This window comes from Oryzias latipes, chromosome 14 (genome assembly GCF_002234675.1).
Source record: "Oryzias latipes chromosome 14, ASM223467v1".
Classification (NCBI taxonomy): domain Eukaryota; kingdom Metazoa; phylum Chordata; class Actinopteri; order Beloniformes; family Adrianichthyidae; genus Oryzias; species Oryzias latipes.
In genome coordinates, this window is record NC_019872.2 from 15,523,662 (window position 1) to 15,549,385 (window position 25,724).

Here is a 25,724-nt window from a genome sequence, read left to right on the forward strand (position 1 = left end):
AAGAGGTTAAACTTTAAATAAATACAGGACCTTTGGGTTAAAGACCCAAAGCTCAACTGAATGAAAACAGCTATATATTTCAAACTTGATTTATTTTGTCAGAATCAAATTAATAGTTTTTTGTAAATTCAAGTACCAGTGATAGAGTTTTAGTACAAAAATGAAGGTTCTGCTTTATCTTGAAGATGTATTTTTCATTTTATTTTTAGGTTGTTAAAAAGCAAAGAAAAATTATCTGAATGAGAGGACATTAAAGTGTGTCTATGTCATCGATAAACGCAGCAGAAGTGGATTAAGAATAAATATGTGACGTGAATATTCTAAAGAATTTGATTTTTAGGATTTTCAGGAACTGTAATACTAAAGCAAATCCAAAACAGTCCTTCATAGGTTTTCATTTACATCAAAGCCAAAAAAAAAAACCTCTGATTACATGTTTGATGTTTTAAAACTCTATTTTGAGACTTATTCGAAGTCACAATGAAGGGATTAACAATAGAGCTCGTGGCATTTTATACTGTCAGTGTTTGCAGGATACCGTACTTACAACAGTTCATCAAGATGAAGGAAAATACCTGCTCAAAGAAGAAATATCTTGAAATTATGAAGACGCACAAAGTTTTGCTTTTATTAATTTTCTTTATTTAACTGCGAAGTTGATGATGTATTCAAAACCTGCATCTTTTTCTCTTCAGTAATATGAATATGTAAATATAATTGAGAAATTCTGCATTTTACTTTCAAATAAAAACAAAATCATCAAAATAGATTATCTGCGTCATGTTTAAAGCCTCCCTTTTCCGCAATTATTCTGGCTCTGCTGTCTTTACAATTTTTCTACCAAACAATTTTTTTTAATTTCTGATTTTATTAATCATCATTCTTAAAAATACATATTTAAATATATGTATATATATTTTTCTTTTTCTTTCTGAGCTCCTTCAAGTATAACAGTTCTGGCGGATGAAGCCTTTTTCTGTTTATTTTATATAAAAACAAATGTGTACATTTTTGTTTGTATAAAATCAGGAAAAAAAATGTGCTTAATGACTCAGAGAAAATGTATGGCAAATAAAAAAAAATCCCTACAGCACTTCAGAGGTAAAATATTTTGAGGTACGAGAACTCATATCTGCACTTACAATTAGAAAGGAAATATGTAAACAACCATGTCTGTCAGGATAATTACACACCAGTACAAGAACAAGTAGTCTAAAAGTCATGTACGAACTACATATGGCAAAGAAAATGACAGTCTGTACAACAATATATGTCTCAGGCACAAAAAAATAGCTGCTGCTTTATGTTCGGAGTGAAAACAGTAAGTCCTTTGTGTACAACCGCTGTAATTGCCTGGTCACAAGCAAACCTATTTACTGTGTTTGCTCAATATTATCAACTATTTTTATCACTTTAAAATCCCTACATTAATTCTTGTTCTTTTGTTTTTCATAAAAAACAAAATCTTCCTGTCTTCCACAAAAACAATAAGACAAACAGCAGCAAAGATTTTACAGACATTTACAGATGATACATTATCCACTTAAATTGATCAAAAAGATGATTACATACAGGAGCATTAAAAAAAAAAAAAACATTTCTCATTTACTGCATGAAAAGGCAATAATCATAGTAAGAGGTCTTTAAAAGGCAGCCTTTCTAAAGGTCCCATAATGTCCTTCTTTAGAATGAATATAAAATAAAGGAAACATGACAGTTACGTCAATACATTTCATATTTTCTAGACAACATACACACTTGTTTCTTAAAAAATATCAACAATAGAAATAAAATATGAATAAATATCTTCATGGAAAATGGTAATGGTGACTTAGGCTGAGGATTTTCTATACAAAAGCATACTTTTTGAAAATGTCATATCTAAACTTGTTATACAGAAAGTTTGGCTAATGTTAACCAGATATGTCTTGTTTGTCTGATTTGGTGTTTTTCCAACCAGCAGATCCAATAGTTGGACTCAGGCCTCAGTCTTCTACTGAAGCTCCTGCAAGTCCTTGCTCCTCTCCAAAAACTCTGAAATCAATCTTAACATATTGAAAAACTGACCTCCGGCTGGAAACAGAAGCCTTGGAGAGCAAAATATGAACCAAAGCTGCCAGTTGTCATGCAGAACCGTAGAGTTTAAGGCTGTGTCCTGACATTAAAGACCCAATCCAATGAAAAGCAATGAAAATTGTGTTTTTAAAATCAATTCTCTTCTGGCTTTTTTCTGATGATGAACATTTACAAAGATAATTAAGTTTAAAAGCACATTTCTGAGTATTTCTTTATTCAAATTGTTGTGAATTAGGTGTGGACGAAAAAAAAAGCCTGTAGGTGTGACGTGGGAGCTACTACGGCAAGCTACAAGCTCCCTGATATGCTCTATTCTTTTGCATCTACTTATAGATCCATGAACGTCTTTGTTTTCCCTGTCCGAGCTAGCATTTGGATAGCTCCGATATTGCTCTGCATTTTTGTTAATAATGTTAGATTGAGGGTTTGAGAGCCTGTAAGCTAGAGGGAGAGTGTGTAAACAAATGGATGATGGAAATGGAGTTTACACGCCACAACGCAGAGGTGAATTTCTGGTGAACTACTGCCGCTCTGCAGAAACTTGAAAACACAGGCCTTTTAATTTTGCCTAAAAACAATTGAATCATAAGTAAAAACGCTTTTAAAATAGATCAAAAGATGATTGGAGTGGGACTTTGGAAGGTTTTATAATGATTAGTGATGTACAATTAGGTTTAGGTTTCTCCGTTTTTTCCCCCTACATATACGTATTTCCGATTGCCTAAATTTCATTTTTTTTAAATATCAAATTGCCTTCAACAGTTTACAGGCCCAGATTTTTGTCCTCCCTTCAGTAGGACTCATGAGATCACACTTTTAGGTGAGGGTCATGTGTATTTATTTTTTTAAAACAGCTGTTTATCTACCTTGACTTTCTGTCTGCTCAATTCTGTAATTTGATGTGGTGCAGCCGCTGCAGCACAGTCAAAGAAACTCCACATCTACCTTTAGAGCAGCAGTTCTGGACCGCCTCACAAATGCATCGCTGTCAATAATGAGCCCATTTGACAAATTATTGTAAAGAATGCGTCTGGTTCTTTGACATGTTGGGAACACTAGTCCTGCTGAGCCAGAACAGCCTCATACTGTAGCACTACAGTATGAGGTATAGATGTGAACATCTAAGTAAATAGCCGTGCTCTAACTACATGCAATTACCTGATGTATAAATTAAAATGTCAATGTTAAAAGCTAAAATTGTTCCTCATCTAATAGACATGGCAATGCTAGAGCACACTAGCAAGTCCTACCTCAAAAACTTTGGTTTATTATTTTCAATTCAAACTTGCAAACACGGTCTTGGTTCCTACATAGGTCCTAGTTACAATCCAGTTACAATCACACATTTGGCTCTTCCGTGTCCAACACACATTATTCTGAGATGCAATATTTCCCCAAAGTCAACAAAAAACTTCTTCTAGGATTCTAAGGATTCTGTTTTTTTGCTGGCACATAACTTTGTGTCAAGCCCCTCATAGAACACGATGGTGGCAGTTCATGTAGTTTCCTTTCTTTAAATGACGGGAAGCAACGTCGGGCCAAACCTGTGGAAATAGTACAATAAATGGACGGATAAGACGCACTCTGACTGTGCTTTGTTCCATTAACTTCATTCTCACAAGAGTCATTGTCTCACCTGTCTCTGGAGTAGCAGGCTTCCTAACCTGATACCCAACTGTGTGTGGTTGTTTTCACCCTCTCGGGAAACACATGGGTTCCGGCCACAGGGTCAAAGTTAAAGTCCAGCGCGCCTCCGTCCATCAGAGTGTCGTGGAGGACAGACTCCAGGTCACATTCCAGCCTCTCAATGGACACGCTGTCCAGGTCACTGGGTAGGCGCTCCTGATGATGACCCCGCTGGTGAACAGGATGTAGATCTCGATAGCTGTTGCTGTAGCTTGCAGAGAAATCATTAGTGTGTGCTGGGTGTCCATGGGGCAGTTGCATACCTGTTCTCACCCTGGTCAATTGTGGGGGGGCAGCTGAAAAACAAAGACTGGCTGTTGGAATCATGTTACAGCCATTCAAGTCTCTGGGAGCTGCAGAGCTGTGGTCACGTAAAGCTTGTGGATTTACGCGAAGAGCTGGGTGACCCTGAAGGGGGGTAACAGTTTTTATGCCGGTAGGACACCCCAAATGGCTCTGACTGGTGAATGTGGGAATTCTACAACTTCCCCTTGATATTTCTGACCCCTTTGATGACATTGTGTCCCTGCTGGGATCTGGATCTGCTGTTAGCAGCTCTTTGAGGAGACCTGCTGGACAGATGTACTGATTCTCATAAGCTCCAAATCCTGGCTTGGTCTCTGGAAGTGTCTGCATGGGAGCAGGGGACAGAGAGTTCATCCTGACCTGGCCATACATGCACTCATGGTATTCTGGGGTCAATGCAGTTGGGCTATAGGAAGTGCTCTTAAGCATGGCAGGGTTTGAGGAATGTGAGGACTCTGAGCTCAGCTGGTGGGCTTTAGGAGACAGGAGGTTCAGGTTATCCAGCAAATTCTCCATGACATGTTCAGAGGCACCATGGCTCATGGACCCAGACCTCTCAGAGAGGCTGGGTAAGGTTATCTTGGCCCCTGTTGCTCCAGGATACATCATGTGGCCATCGGACTCCACCAGGTCATCGTGCTCCGAGGTGAAGGGTGAACAGTGGCCGCTCACAGTGCTGGCGTCTGAGCTTGTGCGCGTTCGGAATGAGCTCCAGGCTTCTAAGTCATCGTTACTGTGGGAGTTTGGGCTTCCCAGCCAGCTAGAATACTGGGAGACAGGGCTGCCTGCTCCTCCCTCGACTCCTTCCTGTAGAGATATCTGGGGATTTAAAAAACACAAAAAATAATCTTTCTACGCCAGATTTGAAGCTGCCATGAAAACAAACATACAGACAGAAGTGGAACTATTTTTTTAGAATGTGAGAATATTTGACTATTCTAAATGAGAAAAGAAAAGTGTACTTTTTTCTTTGCTGCTCTTCCTCTGAACTTCACAAATTTATTGTTGTTGTCCATAGAGACTGCTCTGCGCCGAGGAGACTTTCCATTCTTTCCCCCCTCTGGGTTCAGCATCCACCAGGAGCTTTTTCCAGTCCCCTCATTCTGGAGACGCACAAAGCGGCTATGCAAAGACAGATTGTGTCTGATGGAGTTCTGTAACAAAAAAAGAGAAAGGGATTGGTTTCCACCTTTTGTCACAAAATCTACTGCACACAGACACAGAGCAGTTTTGATTTAGTAATCTGAGACACGTGATTCAATAATTGATATCCTGTTAAAAAAAATTGAATTAACATTTTGTTAATTGATTAATAATCTGATCGGAGAGGGACTTAAATGTGTCAACTCAAAACTGACCATGAATGTCTGCATTTGGAGTCAAAAGTAGAACATTTTGTGTATGTATGGCCATCTCTCTCTTTTCTAATTGCTGGTATATATTTCCACCTATGTTTGAACCCTTTCCAGAAACTGCTAACACACTACTATCCACAGTTACAAACTGGAAACAAGAAGAGTGACTAATTTTACTTTAAAAACATGAGAAAACATATGTATCATAACATATAAATACACTCAAATGGTCAAAGCTGCCAAATATGCTCCTGAAGATTGTATGCATTGAACTGACAACTGAAAGAGCTTATTCAGAGTAGTTTAGATTTGCTTCCTTTTTTTGCGCTCAGTCAGATTTGTCCCTGTCCAAACATGTATACACCTAAAGCCTACATTCAGCCCATTTTCTCTAATACTATGTTATGAACCCAAAAAAAGGACACAGAGGCACCTCTTATGGTAATTCTGTCAGCAAGACAAACAACGGTGGTGGATGGACAGAATCACGGTCACAAAGTGCACAGATGATCTGTAAAACCTAAATTCCCTTGACAAAATATGACCTTAAAATATAGCTTTCTGCAACAGAGTAGATGGAACCAAAGATCGCAAAACATACCAGTAGGGATTTTCCAGTAAATACCCGTGTGAACTAAAAAGTATAGTTCCCTGCAGGCATTAAAGCCAGATGTCCCAACCTTAGCATTCACCAGGAGCCACAGAAGACCAAAATATGATGGCTTAATGTGGAACTCTGCAAGTCAATTTGCCATGACAACCTTATATTTGTGTATTAAAACACTGACTGATTTAAGTATGACTAATTAAAAGTCAAAAACCACACACAGGTATAGGAGTAAAAGTAAAAAAGGGTGCATCAGATTAAAAAAAAATATAAAGAACCAGGAAAGCTGAGCACAATGAGAGTTTTTTATCCAAAAGCAGAGTAGGGAGAGGTTACGGAGTTTGCCGGAAAGATGGGGAGGGTGATAGAGTGAGATGTTTTCGCCTGCAGTCAAAGGGTCAATGAGTTCACTGCGAGCTGAGCTTGAGCTCCTCTGTCTGCTCTGACAGAGACATGCAAATGGGTTAAATGGGAAAGGAGTCGAGAGGGAGCGGGAGAAGCATCAGATGGGCTTTGACCCGTTTTGTTCCTCACCACGACAACCCCTAACGACCCCAACCCACTGCCCAAACCCGACTCCTCCCTTCTCTTTCACCGCCTCTTAAAATAAGGTTTCCTGTGTCAGAGGACATCCTGCACACGCAGACTGAAAGTGATGCTGTCACTTTTTGCAAGGCCACAAAATGTCAGGCTCAGTTTGACGCGTTAGCTCGAGTTGTGACCTTTTCTTCGTTTTTTTACATTTTTTATTATTCTTTCAAGATGATCTCAATCTGTAACTGCAGAAAGGAAATGAGTCATTAGGGAGAACCTGAGATCTCATCAGTGTCCGTACGCCAACTTTTTTTCCATTAGCTAAGTTGTGCATCTTCTGGCAGCATGGCTGAGATCAGCGCTGAAATGCAAATACCTACAACCTCTGATTAGTCTTACAATAGATCGTGCATTGCATGGCTGCATCCCTCAGATAGGCATTCTTTCTTTAGAATAATCTCTTCAGGAGGAGCCCCCCCCCCCATACAACAAAAGGCTTCCCCCAAAGTGGGTTTTATTGCTGCTGGGCTGCTGGAACTCTCCTCTAACTGCATCTAAAAATGTGCACCTGTAAATGAAAGACAGCTCATCTGAAGCTGGAAACAGAAAGGTTGACCTTTGGTGGCATCAGGGGAAGTTCTTGCCTGTGGTCGTAAAATCACCTGAATGACATAAATGACTAAAAATCTGTCATCTAATGACATCAATGAACTTTAGAATATAGATTAAAAACAAGTTACTGCAACAATAAGTTTGACTTTGCTCTTTTCAGAGCCAACTGCTTCTTGAAGCAGAACCAATGTACAATTAAGGATTTTTTTATCATAATTTGGGATTTTTAATAATAAAATTAACCATTCACATAATTTCAAAGTCATTGATCTGTCAGTATAGTTTTTGAATTTGCCAGTCACATGTGTTACAATAAACATACTGCTGCTAGTTTTAATGGGTGTCATCTGGAGGAAGATTGCAACGTTAAAAAGTAGATATACAGCAGAGGGTACAATAGAATCACCCAATTCCCATATAAATGTTTGATTTAAATAAATATAAATAATAATTCAATGCTATTTTGTCAGACAGGCGTTAGCCATCAAAACTAAAAACAAAAACTTCAGAAGGAATTAAATAAGGAGCAGAAAAATTCATGAAAAGAAATGTTAGCCAGAAACAGCTGGTATATAAATAATGCTACAAACATTAATAAACACGACCAAAAAATAGAAGTGAAAACAGTGCTACGTCCAAGATATGTATGCTGTATCAAAGCAAACCTGGAGATTGCAATGGTGTGCACAACCAGCAGTCCAGTTGTTCCAATATAACATAAAAATATTGTAAACTATTAATCAATTTTTTAGGTGGTGTTTGTCTGCAATGGTCTTTTAATGTCGTAAAATCTCTATAAATATCAGAAGATGTGACTGTCCTTGTATGTTTGCTGTATCATAAGCGTATATATACTATATACACTTATGTGTTATTCCTACCATATTTAATGTGTATGCAAAATAGAATAGAAAAAGAATTGTTCATAAAACATTAACATAATTATTAAAGATGTTTTTTTTCTTGTATTTGTCATTTTGGTTCAAATCTTGTAGCTCTGATGCTCCAACAAAGATAAAGTGAGCGTCAAGCCCATATATGTCCAAGGTCACTGGGTTCAAGCCTGACATGGGGAAGGATTTACTTCTGACAAAAATGTATTTCCAGTTCGCCCCTGAAAACGTCCCATGAGGCAGAGCTGCATAAGTTCAGTCCAGCAGAAATCATCTGGGTCTCAACAGAGCTGATGGGAATCCATCTGTTGCTTCGTTCCACCGGACAGCACATCGGGGACCTGAGCGGGGTTGGGAGGAATTCTTCCTTTGGCTCTTCAAGTCAACGTGTCATCATTTTTTCATCATTTCTTGTAAGTGTTATTATGACAAACTACAGAGGCATGACACCAGTCCTCCTTCTGCCCTTTTAAAACAATTGCATTGACACAGCTGCAGTTTGTGTGTAGTCAAGCATGAAGCTTGCAGTAACGGTCGCAGGATAAGTAAACAAACAGGGCACAGTTGCATGAACAGGTGCAACCACAGGGAAAGTGGCCTTGCTTGCAATTTGGTCCAAACATGTCAAACACAGTGCCCGACACAACCACAGACAGCGGAGAGGAGCTCCCAGGAGACTAACTCCGTGATCAGAAACCCGGCCTTATTTTAGACATCAGGGCGAATGCTCAAAATGTGCTGAGAGTCTGAAAAAAAAACAGAATTCCTTTCAAAGATGACTGCTATTACACAAAGCCGTCCTGCTGTTTTCAGCAAATACTAAGCAAGAGTGAATCTTTTAAGTCAAAACTTTCATCATGATAATAATTTTAATTTCCCCAAAACATTCTGGCCTCTAAGAGGCCACGGTGGATGCAGTAGTGCTATGATGGGGATCAATTTACCTCCAAAAAAACAGGTCTTCGTTCATTTTTTGACAAATTACAGTGAAATACATTCATAATTTTATTTTCTTCATTTCTGATGTCAGATCCAAATAAATTAACACGTGCAAACCCTGCTGCCTTCAGTGCTGGAGCATCTGTTTTTGTTTCACCCAGATCATGTGATTACCCAGAGGTCAACCAGTTACCACTAGTTAACCGCACATCACCACTAGTCTTGATCATGCAGCAGGAGGAGCAAGTTTTTAGCTATAAATAAATAATAGATGTTGTTGGCTTAGTGTATTATACTGACCTACACAAGCCCTAGAATTTGGTTCACGAATTAAAGGCTCTTTGGAGAATAAAACTAACTGGAGCCAGGAGAGATTCAATAAGTGACCTCTAGGGGGTTTGATACAGAAAAGAGTCAGCTGTCATCCTTTCCGAAGTTAAGTGATTCAAATAATCTCTTATTGACTTGAGAAAGACTGGCAACCTGTCCAGGGTGTCACTCACCTTCACCTAACAGTAGCTAGGAAAAGCTCCAGCAACTCCATGACCCAAAAAAGGAATAAGCGGGTTTGGAAAATGGATTGTTGGATGGATCTCCTATTTTTGATCTTAATGGCCCTTTGATCACAGATTACAAAGAAGAATTTAAAAACTGGGGGGAAAAAGACCAAAAGAAGAACTCCTAATCTATGTTTGATTTAGACCTCAAAGTACCGGTAATTCAAGTACGTCCCTCCCTGCTCTCTTCCCAAGACAGAAGAAAAGGTTCTGCATCTAAAAGTTAAATGTCTGAACATCAGTTGAAATTGTTCCTGCAAACACAAAACCATTTTTGCATCAGAGCAATTGAAAAAATTAACTTTAAACATTAATTGTCATTTGATATTTGGCTAAAACCACATAATCTGCAGAAGGCTGATGCTGCTGGACCACCTGATGCTGGCTTAGAGAGCATCATTAGCTATCGCAGAAGTCAGATAACTGGCATAAATGTGAGAATGAAAAAGCACAGCAGCGCAGCAGAGATTACAAGGAAGACACAAACCACATCCTTGCCGTGTCTTCCTGTGCACCCCTCCCCCCACCTCTTCTCTGACCCCAGATGAGCGAGGTTGAGCGTTTGAGTGGGACCGGGTTTGTAGCGTACTGGGCGGTATAAAGGCACTCCGTAGAAGCAGGGTGCTGCAGCGGTGTGGTGTGAAAACATGTTGCCTCTCCTTAACTCCAAGCACAATGCAGGAGACTTCACGATCGCTGAGCATCAAACCGACTGACCTATTTCTGCATCGGCCTCAAAGGGGGACCTTGAAAAGGATTGGAAAGCTTTGTGTCATGGGTTCAACTTGAGGTAAACAAAGAAGCGAAGAATGAGAATAATAACATCCTCCTAATCAACGCACCCCCTTCCTGTGCACACACCCATGCAAAGCTCGGTTTTTAACACATTTTTACATGTGCATTAAAGAACTAAGGCCAAGTTCTTTTTGTCAACTGAGAGATTATTATTCTTTGTATTATTATTATTATTATTATTATTATTATTATTATTCTTTGGAAGACAATGCAAAATCCCACATGCCTCAGATTCCACCAACGGACACGTGTAGGCAACAGTTTGTACATAAGCACCACAACAGCCAGTCAGCTGACCGCTCCCCTCCCTCAAATAACGGTTGCTCTGGTTTAAAGGTTCAACCCTCCCTTTTCTCACGATGATAGATGATGCTCCAAGATCCTCTTTTTATATTGTAAATAATAATTCAAGGTTGAAAAGCAAATCTCAAATCTCTTTAAATTCATTCATCCATCTTCTGTTCTCACCTTGAATGGAGTGATATTTCTGCCACCACGTTGCACACAAAATTTTCTAAGTTGTAAATGAAAATATTAAATATTTGCTTTTCAATTATTTTTATTTTGCTTTCAAAAACTTTTTTTGCGTTGCAAAACAGATGTTTTTGCATGCGTTGTGTCAAATCTCACTTTTTTCCTATCCTTGATTTTGCTGACTACTCTGAGTGCGACTTGGCTGTGGCGTGATATAACTGCCACCGCCAAAAAGGTTTTTGCATGCATTGTGTGTCATCTCACTTTTTTCCTATCTTTGATTTGCTGCGTTAGGTTTCTGTTTAGCGTGACAAAGCTGCCATCAAACAGCTTCTAAAAATGATGAGTATCTTGCAGTGTTTTTTTTAAAACTCTATATTATTTTATTATTAATTACTTAGGATAATATTGTGATTGTGAATTTTCAAAATTACCATCTTAAAAAAAATATCTAATCCCACTTTAAATAAAAGGTATCAAACAATCTTTTTTTGAGATTATTTTTTTCTTTTTATAAAGACATTCTCTTCAGTTCCAGGGGAGCCACTTTAGCTCGTGCTGGTTTGCAGCGCCTTCCGTCCGTGAAACCAGGGTTCGACTCCGGGCTGCTCCCTGTTCCCTTCCCTACCCCTGCCGGCTCCAAGCCCAGCTTGAGAAGGTTGCGTCAGGAAGGGCATCCGGCGTAAAACATTGCCAAATTTACCATGCGACTTGTTCGCTGTGGCAACCCCTGATGGGAGAAGCCGAAAGTGGAAGAAGAAGATTCTCTTCAGTTCCAGGGAAGGTAACGCCTTTGGAACCACCAATTTACATTTCTACAGAAAAATACATGAACAGTCTGGATACACAGCAACCGTCGTAAATCTTTAGAAGCTAGCAGTTCACTCAGCAGGTGTAAAAAGACGTGACAATGGTTCTCTGTGACTATAGTCTAAAAATTTAGGAAAAGGAAACACCACATGATGGCTGTTAAAAATGGAAACCAACACATTGAACGTAAAGTTTGATCTAACAAAGATAATACTAAGCTTTACTGCAAATAAAAAGGGTGCATCGGATTATCAGGCGCACTGTCAATAAATGATCTATATTCTAATTCATTTCATGATAAGGCACACAGAACAATAAGGGACAAGTCTGGCTTTTAGATGAGCCTAATGCTACGTTCACACTGGCCTAGGCAACAGGCGTTTTAGGGACCACTTGCAATGAAAATCTATGTAAACAAAGAAAAAACATGCTTCAAACGTTCCTGGGAAGGAACTATGACCAGACTCAAATTTGGTAGTGAAGTTTGGGTGGCATTTTTTTTTTTTTTTCAAAACACGGAAGTGCCAAACGGCTTTTAATCAAATATGAAGAAGACATTAATAATTTTGTTTTGTGTCCAGCTGGAATTATATGACACCAAGTCTTTCATATTTGAGAAAGGAGATGTGAAAGAAAAAGCTTGGAACAAGATCCATTCGATTTGTACCGCTTCAACATTTCGCACCGAGCCTCTTCCAGCCGTGATCACGTGTGCTAGTATCGGGAAGCAACAGTCCAGTGAGAAGACCGTATGCTAAAAGGGCATTCAAGAACCCACGTTCAGCGTTCTTACTTAGCCTTATAGTGTGGAAAATACAATATATATAAAAAATAGTGCTGTGATTATGAAATTTTATTTTAAATAAACAAGACTTAAGTAGACTCATGAGGAATTGTAATACAATAAAGCATTCTAGCAATGGCACAAGAACATAGAGTATTGACAAGAATATAATCAATATCTTTGAGTTTTGTACCAAATGTTTATGTAGTTATTGGGTCTGTTTTAAAAGGTACTATTTGTTGGATATTGCATTTGAGAAAGCACAGCTTTAGTGTCATTACAGACTTTCCTGTTTAATGATGGTGTCATCAATTTTAGAATGTGCATGGGCAAGACTGAAAAATAGAAAGATGAGTTAAAAAAAAAAACATCATTATTACAAGTAACTCAAAAGATTGACTAATACTAGCGAGTGATGGTGACTGGGTTTTAAGAATCCACTAGAAGTTTTTAGTTAAATGTGGATAAGGGTGGCTTCAAAATGTTTGTAAAAAGCACATTGTGAAGATCATCATAAGCTAAAAAGGATGTCTCGTGTTGGACCTTTTAACAAATAAATAGAAATTTGAAGGGAAGAAATTCTGGAAGTCTTGGAAAATGTAATAGTGTGCACTTATATCTGCACAAGTAAGTAGATTTCAATCATTTTTCTAGTAATCTGCTTACCTCAATGTCATGGAAAGCAAAACAAAACCTGACCTCTGCAACAAAGATAAGAGCTTCCTGATGTAGATTTCTGCCAGGACCTTATAGTATGGAAGCAAAAATGTGCAATAGCTAAAGACCATGGCACTTTCCAACTGAAGTGCATTTGGAAAAAAAAAGTAACAAAGAAAGTAAAAAGACACAGTGTACTGAGTAACAGTTAGAGTCCTACTTCAGTCATTTATAGAGTTCCCAGTGTTTTTATAATTATGCCGTTTTTAGCCAAAATAAAAAAAAAACTGTATCGGTTTTTAGACATAGTTTCCGCAGAGCGGCATTAGAAATTCACCTCTGAGTTTTGGGTGGAACCACTGGAATGGAGCAACCCCGCCCCCACTTCCCATCACCTCCTAGCCTACAGCCCCTCACAAACCCAACCTAACATTACCGGTGCAACAAAAGTGGCAAGTTACCTAAATTGTAGCTATCCAGCAGTACAGTTTTGATGACTTCAGTGAGATGACTGATTGTAGTTTCTATGTCACAACTACAACATTTTTAACAACATTTTTATGTCAAAAATGCAAATTTTTAGCTTAATTTTATTTTATATTTGTCCTTCATCATCAGATAAATGCCACAAGAATATGTCTATGAAGACTCTCATTCATCCAGGTGGATTCCATCGTAGTAGTAGGTTTAAAGGTTGTCATCTGGACTTGGTTTTTAAAGTTGAAGACGTTTCACCTCTTATCCAAAAGGCTTTGTCAATTCATGACTTTGACAATTCTGAATTGATAAAGCCTTTTGGATAAGAGGTGAAACGTCTTCAACTTTAAAAAACCAAGTCCAGATGACAACCGTTAAACCTACTACGGTACTATGCCACAAGAATATGTTAGAAATACAACTTTCATCAGAGTGTGTCTTTACGCAAGTGAATACAAACACAAAATAACCATGAAAAAGAAAAAAAACAAGATGTTTCCAAAACCCTTCTTCCTCTGTCATTAGATGGAATACAGTACTGATTAGTGTAGTATTTCCATTCAACTCCGAGCTGTCTCTGTATCGCTGACCAGCTGAAACACATTAAACAGCAATCTAAATAAGTTCCTTTAAAAGCTGCAAGTCACCTAAAGCTGTTTCCATGCTTCTAAAAAGTGGCATCACAGGGAAAATTGATGTGTAACATTTGTTTTCAACTGTTGGCATTTGAGAAAATAAAAGCCACCACCTTTAAAATTCAACCAGCTCATTGTTTAGTAAACGGGCTGTGAAAGAAACAGGAAAAAAGATAAGGCTAGTAGTTCCACCAGAGTTGTAGTGACCTTTCAGTACCAAATGATGAGCACCAAAAAAAAACAGGGGCGGATCAAACCTGTCAGTTTGAATACACCCTTAGATTCTCTATTTCTATCAAATGTTATCTCGTAATCTGTGGATTCTACAGAGGCATGGAAATCCTGAAAGAATCTCCTTCAGTGTTTTCTGTCACTATTTGGATACATGCAAAAAAATCAGGCACCAGGGAGTCAAATCAACAGAGTAGGCGTTCCCCACAGTGCACCGCATTTTAAAAAATACGCCCCCTTAAAAACAAACAAGCTCAGAATGGAACTTCACTGAGCTCCAGTGCCAGCTGTACTCAGAGGTACCGCTTCCTGTTCCATTATTTGGTGTCACAGTTCACTGAGAAAAACACTGGCCAGTACCGGTAAAATGTGGTCCATGCACACAAGTCCACTAGCATCCCAAAGGGACAGGGGAGGTGCAAACCTCACTTCCCAAAGGTCTCATGGCATAAGTGACCAAACTGCCACTCAGGTTTGGAAGCGAAAACAAGGAACTGTTCATTATTTGAATGAGGCAGGAAGCTACAGCGATACCAGCAACGCACCAATCCTGGGCCCCGCCTTCTTCCCTTTGGAGTGGCTTCAGGTATAAACCCTCTTGCAGGGGAATGTCCCCCACCTACCATCAAGCCACAGGCTCCTCTAGGAACCAAACAGCAAATGGTTGCAGCATCAATACCAATGATAAAAAAGGAAGGTCAAATGTCAACTTTAAACAAACATTATACCCCTCAAAAGCTCCAGGAACAGTGCAAAAACACATCAAATAAAACACACACACATACTTGGCCTCTATCAATGACCCTCCTATTTTTCCAGCCCTGCCTCTCCTGGTTTGCTGATTTTGATGCTAACGAATGGCTCATTTTTCCATTCACTTAGCAGGAAATGCATCATGGTTCATTGTGGGGCGAGTGTGATGTTTTTTTTAACAAGGAAGTGTAAAAATAGCTATCAGCCAGTGGTTCCTATAGGCTGGGGGAAGAGTCAGGAATGCTGAGACTTCAGCAACAATGACTTGATGTAAAAAAATAAACTCAGTTCTTCGTATTTTCTAGATAAATGGTGCACAGACACATTGCAGGGTCATCTATTTAGGATTACATTCAAACTCCTATAATGGTATACATAAAATTAGTATTAAAAGATATTAGTGGACATTTTGGACATGTGACTTAAACTGACCTAAACACGTTAAACTGGCATTCCTGAACACACATTTAGCCCAGGGTGTTCACACTGGAGGGCCGCTACCCAATATTAGTGGTGCCTGTCCACCAGTTGAAAGAGCCTTAGTGTGGGATGTTGACGTGGTGCACATCTTGCTACAGGGTTTTTCTTGCACTGCTGTATTCCGATATATGAAAGACTTTGTGTCATATAATTCCAGCCGGGCACAAACTGCAGTTATTATTTTCTAAATTTTCAAACAGTTGGCACTTCTGTAAATTAAAAGGGATCCCTACCATATCTGAATCCCTGATTGGTCAAAGTTCGACCTGTGGTTTAACTTTCAATGTTCAGTAGCCACACGTTTTGTATGTAGAGCCTGAAAACGGTTATAGAAACCTCTGTACCTACGCGTTAATGTGAAAGTTTTGAACGCAGAAGCCTGAAGGGCATTTACATAAACTTTCTTTCTCCAAAGTGGCCGCTTGAACACATGTTACCTCTGTTTGAATGTAGCTAAACATGTAGTTGTTGTTACTGCCCAATGTTTGCAGAGACTTCGGTCTGCACTCAGGAGTAGACCAAGTGAAGGGGTAAAATTTCACTAAGTCCACCTGCTCTGAGAGGATGCTTAGCCTACAAAGATCCTATTCAAGGCTTGGATCCCGGAGTGACCAAAATCACAGAGAACAAACACTACTAAAACACCAAAGGGACATCCTGAAACTGTTAGATCTCCCACACTGTCAGTTGTTTCAGGAAGGGGTTCAATTCCCAGTTTTGGTCATTTAATATATCTTGGACAAGCCACTCAATTCAAGATTAACTTATATTTTCTAAGTGTAAAACATTGCTTTGAACGGTGTATCAGACAGTAAAACTGCTTTATAAAAGCTGATTTTTTTCCCCCATTTGACCAAGGTAAATACCACCAGATGAAAGTTATATAATGTCCCAACATTCTAGATTCTTTACTTAAAGATACTGATCCATAGTCCTGGTGAGCTAGAACTGGACAATATATAATATATAAATAAAAGTTGCATTAAGTGTGGATCCTTAGGCAAGACCATTCATCCTAACGGTGTAGGGTGTCCAAGTGGGTCTCCCTGTGCCTGTCCCGAGCCTGGGTAAAATGCAGAGTTGTATCAGGAAGAGCATCCAGCGTGAAAAGCTGGTTCACTGTGGCGACCCCTGACCGGATATGCCGAAAGATGAACAACAACATTCTTACTGTCCATCAGTGCCAGAAGTTAAAACATTGGGATCCATAAGGTTACAGTTATAAATAAAAAGATATAAATAAAGTTGTAAGTTTTGTAAGTTTACATATTTTCCAACTTTTTCTTTTTCAAAGCCCCTCCAAGAAAGATGTGAATACACATGTGTGGCACCTGTCCATGTTTTACCTGTCTCCTCATTGGGAAAAGTCCCAAACACCTTTAAACAGACAGAAGGAGGAAGAATGAAGGAAGTGGCAGGATGAAGAAGCCCGATCCCTTTCTCCAAGCTGCAGCATCCACTGAGGAAACTGTTTGAAGACGCGGGCACAAAGATATGAGCGCACAGCTCAGGAATTGAGGATGTTTGACGTCGATCCCAGCATCCACTTCGTCCTGCCCCTTCCCCTCTGACACACTCCCTGACACTGATTAAGTTGTTTGTGTCGTCTCCTGTTATTCTCAAGGGAGCTGAGAAGGTCTCACTCCAGGCTGCTCATACGTTTAAATTGCTAAAAAGTTGGATCCCTGAGTTGGATTGTAATCTGATTACTCTTTTGAAGTGTGGGGTTTTAAACAATATGAACTATATTTGTTCAACTTTGAAACTGTAAGGATTGTGCATGTGTGTGTGGCTGACAGAAGTTGTGCCTGCAGGAATACTGGATGAGTCCACATTATTTTTTATTTTTTTTTGCGGGAGGGGGGGGGGTCATACAGGCTGGACGTATAGCCCACATGGGTTTGTTTTGTTTGGGGGAAAAAATTACATATGGAAAAAAAAACGGTTAATTTTCTTCTGTGAAACCTCAACAACTGCTATTTCTACCAACAATTTCATCATGTTTTCATGTATTCTTAGATGTATTTGCTCAGGATGTTTACAGTCAGCTGGTTGCTGCTTGAGAGTTTCCTTAGTGACACAACAGAGAGGCGTGTGCCAGCAGAGGAAACCCCTTAAATACTTTAAAGATTATTTTGAATATAAAACGTGGGAGATCCCTGATAAAAGGCGGTTATGTGGCTCACACAGTTGTGAGCTTTATTTGTGTTATTATCCTGTGATTTTCTCACTTTTACCAACACAGCTATATGAAGCCCGCTGCAAAGTTGTAAGAGTTGGCGTCAATCAATTAAGCCCAATTGAAGAGAAAAAACTAATCATTTTCAACTGTAGAAGAACTTAATAAGTTGGACATTTTTTTTTTTTTTTTACTGATTTTGGAAAGAAAAGTTTGTCTGCGTTTGGAAAAAGATCTTGGTAACTGTTTGCATACCATTATAGAGCTCTGCTTTTCACAGAAGTCTTAACTAAACTCAAAAGGCGGCTTTAAAAGATCATAAATTGACACTAAAACAGTGCGCTCGTGCGCCATGACGCACAGCACTCACTTTCCAACCGGCGGAGCTGTTGCTGTCCCCTTTATCCTTGAAGTAAGGCACACTCTTCACCATCCAGTCGTAGATCTGCGACAGCGTTAGCCTCTTCTCAGGTGAGCTCTCGATCGCTTTGGTGATGAGGTCAGCGTACGACATGTTCCCCCAGGCGTTGCGCCGGGATGAGCTGACTTTTCTCTGGACCCCTGAAGGGGGCACCTGTTGCTGAGGCGGCAGCTGCGGGACCTGCTGCTGCAGGTGATGGAGCTGCACGCAGTTCCCGTCCTGACACTGAATGACCCCGCAGTGCTGTTTCTCCTCTGCGTACTCCTCATAGTCCTCCTTCAACAAACCGAGCCCGCTGATGAACTCCACTCCTCCCGGTTCCTGCTGCACAGACGGCGCTGGGGAGGACGTGGTGGAGCTGGCGGGGTCAACCAGCTCGGGCCGGGGCAAAGGCCAGGTGCAAGACCGCGGGCGGGACAGGGGCTCAAAGTCCGGGTCAATGTCATCAGGTAGACCCTGTGGTGGCCGGGCTTCAGCCATGTCTGGATCCCGCGGACTCGAGCTTTTGCGGAGGCGCGCGCATACACAGCTAAAAAAAAAAACTCCTAACTAAAAAGTCTCCACGAAACAAAAATGGAATCCAGAAAATAATCTCGAGGAAAAAGAACAGAAAGTGGAGGGATGTCGGTGATCGAGATGACAGCGCCGCCTTTCTGTTCTTAAGTTCTCACCTGCTGCATCCGCAGCTCTGAACTCCGCCGCTCCGTTACGATCAACAAATAGACTGCCTGAGTTTGGTGCTGCCTTCACGGCCCTTCCTCAGGCTCCGTTTTCAGAGCTGCACAGCTGGAGGATGAGTTCAAATGCTTTTGGTTGGAAACAAACGAACGAGGTTCCATGTTTGAATCAGTGCGAAATAGTAACCTTCATCACGTGCTTTAATAAGCAAATTTATCATTAGCAAAGTGCTAAGTAGGATATTTTTAATTTTATTTTTTAATAAATTAAAGTGCTAAACAACAAGTAAGTATTTGTGTTTTTAAATGACATATTTTAAAATAAAGTAAACTGTAATGTAGCCAATTTGAATTGATTATTTTTAATATGTTTTTATAATTTCAAAAACAACTACACATTTTTTTAATACGTTTTTGAAATAATGTTTTATTATTTGCTATATCGGCAAAATCATCAATGAGTCAAAATGAGTCAGTCAGTCGGTTATTTCGTTTTTCAAACAACCACTAACAATCACAGTTTTTCTAGAATGTTAGTGCAGCCATTTAGATGTTCAGGTGTGATGTGTAACAAAAGAGCTATTTTTATCAAGACTACAAGAAAATGTGTAGAAGGCTGGAGTGAGAGCAGCCATGTTGTCAGTAGACAGACAGCGACTCTGAGACAAAGACAGGAGGCAGAACTGGAGGAAGCAGAGCTGAAGATGTTCGGATTCTCTTAAGGAGGGACAAACATGGTCAGGATCAGAAGTCATGAGAGTCACCAGGAGTAATAAGAGCTTTCATCAACAATAGTACGGTACTAGGAACTAATCCATGAGATTAACAGCTCTTGTTTTACGTTTTAGGGATAAATGGAGTGAAACAAGACTGAGATGGTTTAGACACAATGAAAGAAAAGACATTCAAAATGTTGGTGAAAAGATGCAGAGGTAGGAGCTACCAAGAAAAGGGGCCACAAGGAAGACCAAACAGGAGATTCATGGATGTAGTCGAGGAGGACATGAGTTTAGTTTGGTTGGTTTGAGTGAGGAGGATGCCAAGGACAGGAGCTAATGACTTAGATCAGGGGTGCAGGACTCCAGGCCTAGAGGGGCCAACATCCTGCTGGTTCTTAAGAAACTCACCCCGACCTGCTGCTGATTACCTGGATGAGTGTTTTGCAGATAAGAAACTACAATGGCAGATTAGTTGGAAAACATGTAGGACACTGGCCCTCGAGGCCTGGAGTTTGATCCAGTTTTAGATGATTCGCTGTGACGACCCCAAAAAAGAGCGGCTGAAAACCAAAGAAGAAAAAGACACAAAAGTGTTGTCACGTGAAGAAAATCGACCTCTATTAAGCTTTCTTTTTTGTTTGCACTTAACCATCATCTATCCATCTTTTGGATTGCTGAATCCCTTTCAGGGTCCCAGCGCTGCTGGAACCCAGCTACTGTCGAGCAAATCAACAAGAGAGAATTGTTAGCACTCGAACATCATTTTAGAGTTCCTCCACAGATTCCTATTATGACACTGAAATACCATCATCACTATGACCTTAAATCTCAATGCCATTCAATATGACTTTCTATTTTTTGACTAACATGTTTTGTGTAAATATCTTTTTGAAAAGCTTTGTAAACCCAAGTATAAAAATGGCAATTAATACCATCATGTATTCCACAAGGTAACATCCTCATTTTGGTCATTTTAAAGTGCAATGTTTCCGACCTAAAACAGTGTGACAGTAAGCTTCCAGCCCCATGTTTCCATGTAGGAACTGTGGTTTAAGACCAAAGCAAAGTCCTAACTGTCACACAAAAAATATGTGCAGCTGGGACATAAAGAGTTTATCAAATCACCCAGAAATGAAAAATCCTATAGAACAAAAAGAATGTGCTTTCTGTAGAGACATTTCTTATTATTCCCTGAAAATTTCGAGAATGTCCAAGTTGACATGGAGACACTATGGAATGATGGAGGATTCAGTTGTCCTTAAGCCTCAGAAAGTTCAAACAATGCCCAATATATTCCTTGAAGAAGGGTCTTCTGCTTAAACTTAGACTGGCAGCCTAATTTTTCTATACCTTAGAATTGACTTTTTAATTCCATAGTGGACAGAAAAACTGGTAAAACCAAAGGTTGTTTGTACATTTTAAAAATGCCCATTAAATGACTTGAAACAACTCAAAACGAAAACATCTAGATTGGAGGTGCAAAGTTTGAAAAAGGCTTATTTTAAGAAACATTTTAGTGAGTGAATTTAGAAAAAGAAAAGCACATTTGTGTCACAAATCTATACTGTGTTCACACACAAGTCTTCAGGTTTCTTCACACAGTCGCACAATAACAACTCCTACAAATAGACGGGTACGCTGCCAACATCTTAGCACGTCAATCACTCTGTTTGTGGAAAAGTGAAACAAAATGTGGAAATGAGGCACTTTCAAACATCAACCTGTCACTTACTGCTTTTCGCACAATGGGCTGAGAGGGCCGTGTTTGGACCAGGGGGGGACCCGAATGGCACATTGTTAGGAGGTTGTTTAACTTTAAAAGCACTTCCCTTTAAAGTGTACGGAGTTCAATGCCTAATTACACAACTACTGTAAATCTGATCCGACCCTTCCAGGCCAGGGTTGCATGCAAAGCATTATTTTCATCAAAGCACATGTAGGAAAACACCATTAATCACCCCTGCAGCTGTTTATTTAACCTCGAACACTCACTGAATTTTATATATATATATATATATATATATATATATATATATATATATATATATATATATATATATATATATATATATATATATATATATATATGTGTCCCCCAATTTGTCCTGTAAATATTTTTGACAACCTATTCATTTAAAAAATCCACTGTAGCTCTCTTTATTTGACCTTGTTTGCAAACTTGCTAATCAAAATGTTGAGGAGGATGTTCCAACGTTGTTAAAAGGTTTGAAAAAAAATATGGCAAATGTTTATAAAAGAATGCAAATGTCACCGTCATATTTGACTAAGTCCTCTAATAATAGTAAGAACAGGTAAATGAGAGATCTGACACACAATAGAAGAACCAAAGTCATTGTTTTACTAATACATTTGTTTGAACATGTCACGCTTTTTATGCCTGAAATCCAGTTTTAATGTTAAACTCAATGTAGGAAAAATCCTTCAAAGCCCAGTTTCACTGGTTTTCAGAAAGAAACAAGAACGTTTATGTTCATGATGTAAAAAGCAGGTTATACTTTGTGTCCACATCTAAACACTTTGACCATCTGTGGTTTATGTGAGGTAAACATCAGCCTCATTAAGGACGTCTTCTTTGTGATGGAAATAGTCTCTAAACCAATCAATGTGCTCCTTCTTCTGCTTCACGGTCAGATAGGGGTTTCTGGACAGTCCGGCCACCACAAGCTCCATGAAGTGCCGAACTGGTCCGTGCTGCGGGAAACCCTGCTCCAAGTGCTTGTCCAAGAAGATGTGTTCGTGGAACGGCACGCTGGCTTCCTCCTCGAGGCCTAAAACGCAGCAAAAAGAGGTCCTTCACAAAAAACTGTTATGTTCGACGGAGTATCGAGGCAACCGTGGAAGAAAAGATTATTAATTTACGAGTATAAAGTGGTAAAAAAATATGAGAAAAGCTGTAATGTTACAAGGAAAAAGATATAAATAAAGTTTGTGGTGTAAGCCTTCATCCACATAATGTGCCGACTTAATCCATCAATGCAGCCATAGACTGAAACACAATATTAGTTCATTTGTGTTGTTTGTATATTTCTTAGTAAACAGCCTTTTGGGCTCATACATTTATGACTTTAATCCCATAAATTCTCAATATATAATTTATGAATTTATAACCTTATTCTTGTAAAATATTGACTTTTTCCATATAATTCTATGAGTTTATTCTTGACTTTTTTCTCTACTTTTATGACTCTGTTCTTGAACATTTTTTAAAAACTTTTTTCTCATAATGTTGCGACTTTATTCTCATAGAATTACAACTTTTATTTAAGTAATGTTATTACTTGACTCACATAAATGTTTTTTTTTTCTATGGTGGCCCTAATACTTTATCATAGTAGCCTAATGCCTTACTAGAGAGTTAAAGAGCTAAAGTGGTCCCTCACCGATTTCATTGTTGATTGGGTACTGCCAAAGTTTTCCCTCTTCGGTCCATTGGATCATTTCCTCAAATCCATTGCGTGGCATTTGGTTTGTTGACTGACACAGCTGATGTGCAAATTCCATGTCCCAAAGAGTTGGCTTCGCTGAAACAGAAAACATGGAGTATAAATCAGCTGATTATATTCTCCACAAAAAATATGAACTCAGCCACATAATAGAAGTTTGAATCAACATGAAATGCAGAAACAAGGATGCACTTTGACACTTGATCCATGAGCAGAATGAGAAGACAGATCAAGTTTTGTTTTTGTTTATTTGTTTGTTTATTGTCATATTTTTGTTTGTTTTTTGAAAGATGTTTTACTTATTTCTGTTACTTTAATATAAAAGTTTGGGTAATAAGGTGTGATTTGACCAGTCAGATTACCGAGTGCTGCCTTGATGCCATCTTCCTCAGTACCAGGGGAAAAGATGTTCAACCTTTTAGCCTGGAACAAATTCCTCCTAAAAAAATGTTAAAGAACAAAATTATTAAAACAAGTGATGATTTTGAACACTGTTCTAAATTAAGTCACAAGTTTGATTATGTACCTTTTCCGCACACCGGCCAGCTCACCAGTGATTCCTCTATCGTGCGTGTATCCTCGCCCATCTTCGTCAAAACGAATCTGATCGGAAGGCCAGGCATTCTGGCGATTTGAATTCTTTCCAACCTTCATGTCAGCAATAATTACTCTGAAAAAAAAATAGCCATTCTAATGCTTATCAAGATTAAATCCTTCCGCCTCTTTCGTAATTCTTGTGAATTATTGCATACCCGATATTGTTCATGTCGCCTCTCTTCTGCGCCTCAGTGAGAGTCTTGCGCTCCCTCAGCTGCCTAAGGAGCTCCGACTCTGCCCGACTGCGGTTGGGAAGAGTGGCGGCGGCGGCAGATGCTGCAGCCACCAAGTCAGGGCTCAGAGTTTCACTAAAACAAATATATATAAACATTAACAAGTTCAGAAATCTTTTACATCACATGATCTTAATTTGGAATATTGACCAACAGAGTCTTTTGTAAGCAGGGACAAAAGTAAAATAAGTATCAGGTAAAAAGTAATAAGTATAAGTAACCAATGGAAATGGCTTTTGACTCTTCTCGTACCTCTGTGATGACGCCTCCTCTGTAGCCTTTTGAAACATACTGATGGTGCTTTCCATATCTGCTGGCTTGGACTTATACTGTGCAGCTGACTCAATACTTTGCTGTCTCTTCATAGTTTTAAGCTTTCTTTTATTGGTCACTTCTACTTTCATGGCTCCAAGTAGGTCCAGGAGGTTTTCTTTCTCACTCTTTCCTGTATCCACTTTAGGCTGTTGTGATTTTGCCAGAAGCTGTTTAGAGTTATCATCTGCCTGACGGTCTGCGGTCCCTCTGTCTTCAGTCTTTAACACGCGTTGCTCCTCCTTCTGTTCCGGCAGTTTCGTTTGGCTATCTATAGATGTGCCAGCATTGTCTTTTTTTTCACACAATCTGACTGAATTTGTGCAGAAAGTCTTCAATCCAACTTTGTTTAAGGTTCTGTAGAAATATAAATACCAAAGTGCAGTTAATGCATCTTAAAATAGGAATGACAGGAATGCATAAAAAATCAAATATGATGGAATGTTAGCATACTTTTCTACTTTACATTAGAAATATTTGTTATGGTGAATCACTTCACACGTACAATCATAGCTATAAAGAACTCTTCTCCAACTTAAGGATGGGAAAAGGATTTGAGCTTATTGTGAAGCCACTTGTATCTCAGAAACATTGATATAATTTTGTCACCAGAAACAAAATTTTTCAAAAGTCAAATATGAGTTCAATGGTCTTTTGAAAATTGGTCTTTTGAAAATTGACAACAATTTGGGTTAGATCTAGGACTTGATACGGGGAGATTTGAAAAGCTGCAAGCTAAAAATAAGTCATTTTTGGACACTTATGACATGTGGGCTTTCGTTTGAAAAGATAATGTTTGGTTACAGTTCTAATTCAATTTTGGTTATTATAAATACAAAAAAGCACAGCATGTCGTTTAGCATTTAAATAAAGTAGTGGTTTTGAATTCAAACAAATTTAAGTCTAGAATTTCACACAGTCCGGCAAGTTAAAACACAAATGTCCTTCCGGGGATCGAAAAAGCCAAGAAATAAGAAGCAACATAATCAGTTTTTTAAGGGTCAAGATTTTCTTTTAACACAAGTATTACCACATTTGTTGTGGCTCAACGATATCATGCTATTATTATCGGGAGTACTCCTATTCCTCACCTGAAAACATTATCACAGTTACTTGATAAAAAGGACTCGTGAACGTACAGTACACGATTTCGTGCCACAATCGTTGTCCGGGATATAAATTGGTTCATATTTGTTTCTTGAAATGTCCTTTCACGTTTGGAGCTTTCATCCGTGGTAACGAGAAAAAGTCACCCGGAAAACATTACTCCAAACACTAGTTCCGTATGAACGTTAATTCGAGCAAAAGCTATCTTGCTAGAAAATTTGATTTTCATAATTTTGCCATTTTAAGCTATGAGCGTCACATTAATTAAAATGTACAAATGTAAAACGTGTTTCAATAATAAGATACCTATTTTAAAATAACAAGTCTCCTGATTGTTGTGTCCACAACTCTCGC

At 39.0% G+C, this 25,724-nt stretch overlaps 2 protein-coding genes across 3 annotated transcripts; both read right to left on the bottom strand.

Annotated features, from left to right (window-relative positions):
- Window positions 1–619: 619 nt before the first annotated feature.
- LOC101164740 (forkhead box protein O1-A) lies at window positions 620–18,980 on the bottom strand. The gene is made up of 4 exons (XM_004076514.4): window positions 18,211–18,980; window positions 5,031–5,222; window positions 3,713–4,887; window positions 620–3,620 (listed from the first exon to the last, which is right to left on the bottom strand). The coding sequence occupies exons 1-3, from the start codon at window positions 18,739–18,741 to the stop codon at window positions 3,736–3,738; spliced, it is 1,875 nt and encodes a 624-aa protein (XP_004076562.1). The 5' UTR covers window positions 18,742–18,980; the 3' UTR covers window positions 620–3,620; window positions 3,713–3,735.
- A 3,013-nt stretch (window positions 18,981–21,993) lies between these two features.
- Window positions 21,994–25,683, bottom strand: mrps31 (mitochondrial ribosomal protein S31). 2 transcript variants are annotated; one of them, XM_004076463.4, is made up of 7 exons: window positions 25,355–25,683; window positions 24,204–24,620; window positions 23,874–24,026; window positions 23,648–23,791; window positions 23,484–23,560; window positions 23,059–23,199; window positions 21,994–22,446 (listed from the first exon to the last, which is right to left on the bottom strand). In XM_004076463.4, exons 1-7 carry the CDS (start codon window positions 25,450–25,452, stop codon window positions 22,211–22,213), a joined length of 1,266 nt encoding a protein of 421 aa, XP_004076511.1. In that variant the 5' UTR covers window positions 25,453–25,683; the 3' UTR covers window positions 21,994–22,210. The 2 variants fall into 2 exon arrangements, with proteins under 2 accessions (XP_004076511.1, XP_011481879.1); XM_011483577.3 differs by having other exon boundaries at window positions 25,403–25,533.
- Window positions 25,684–25,724: the final 41 nt, after the last annotated feature.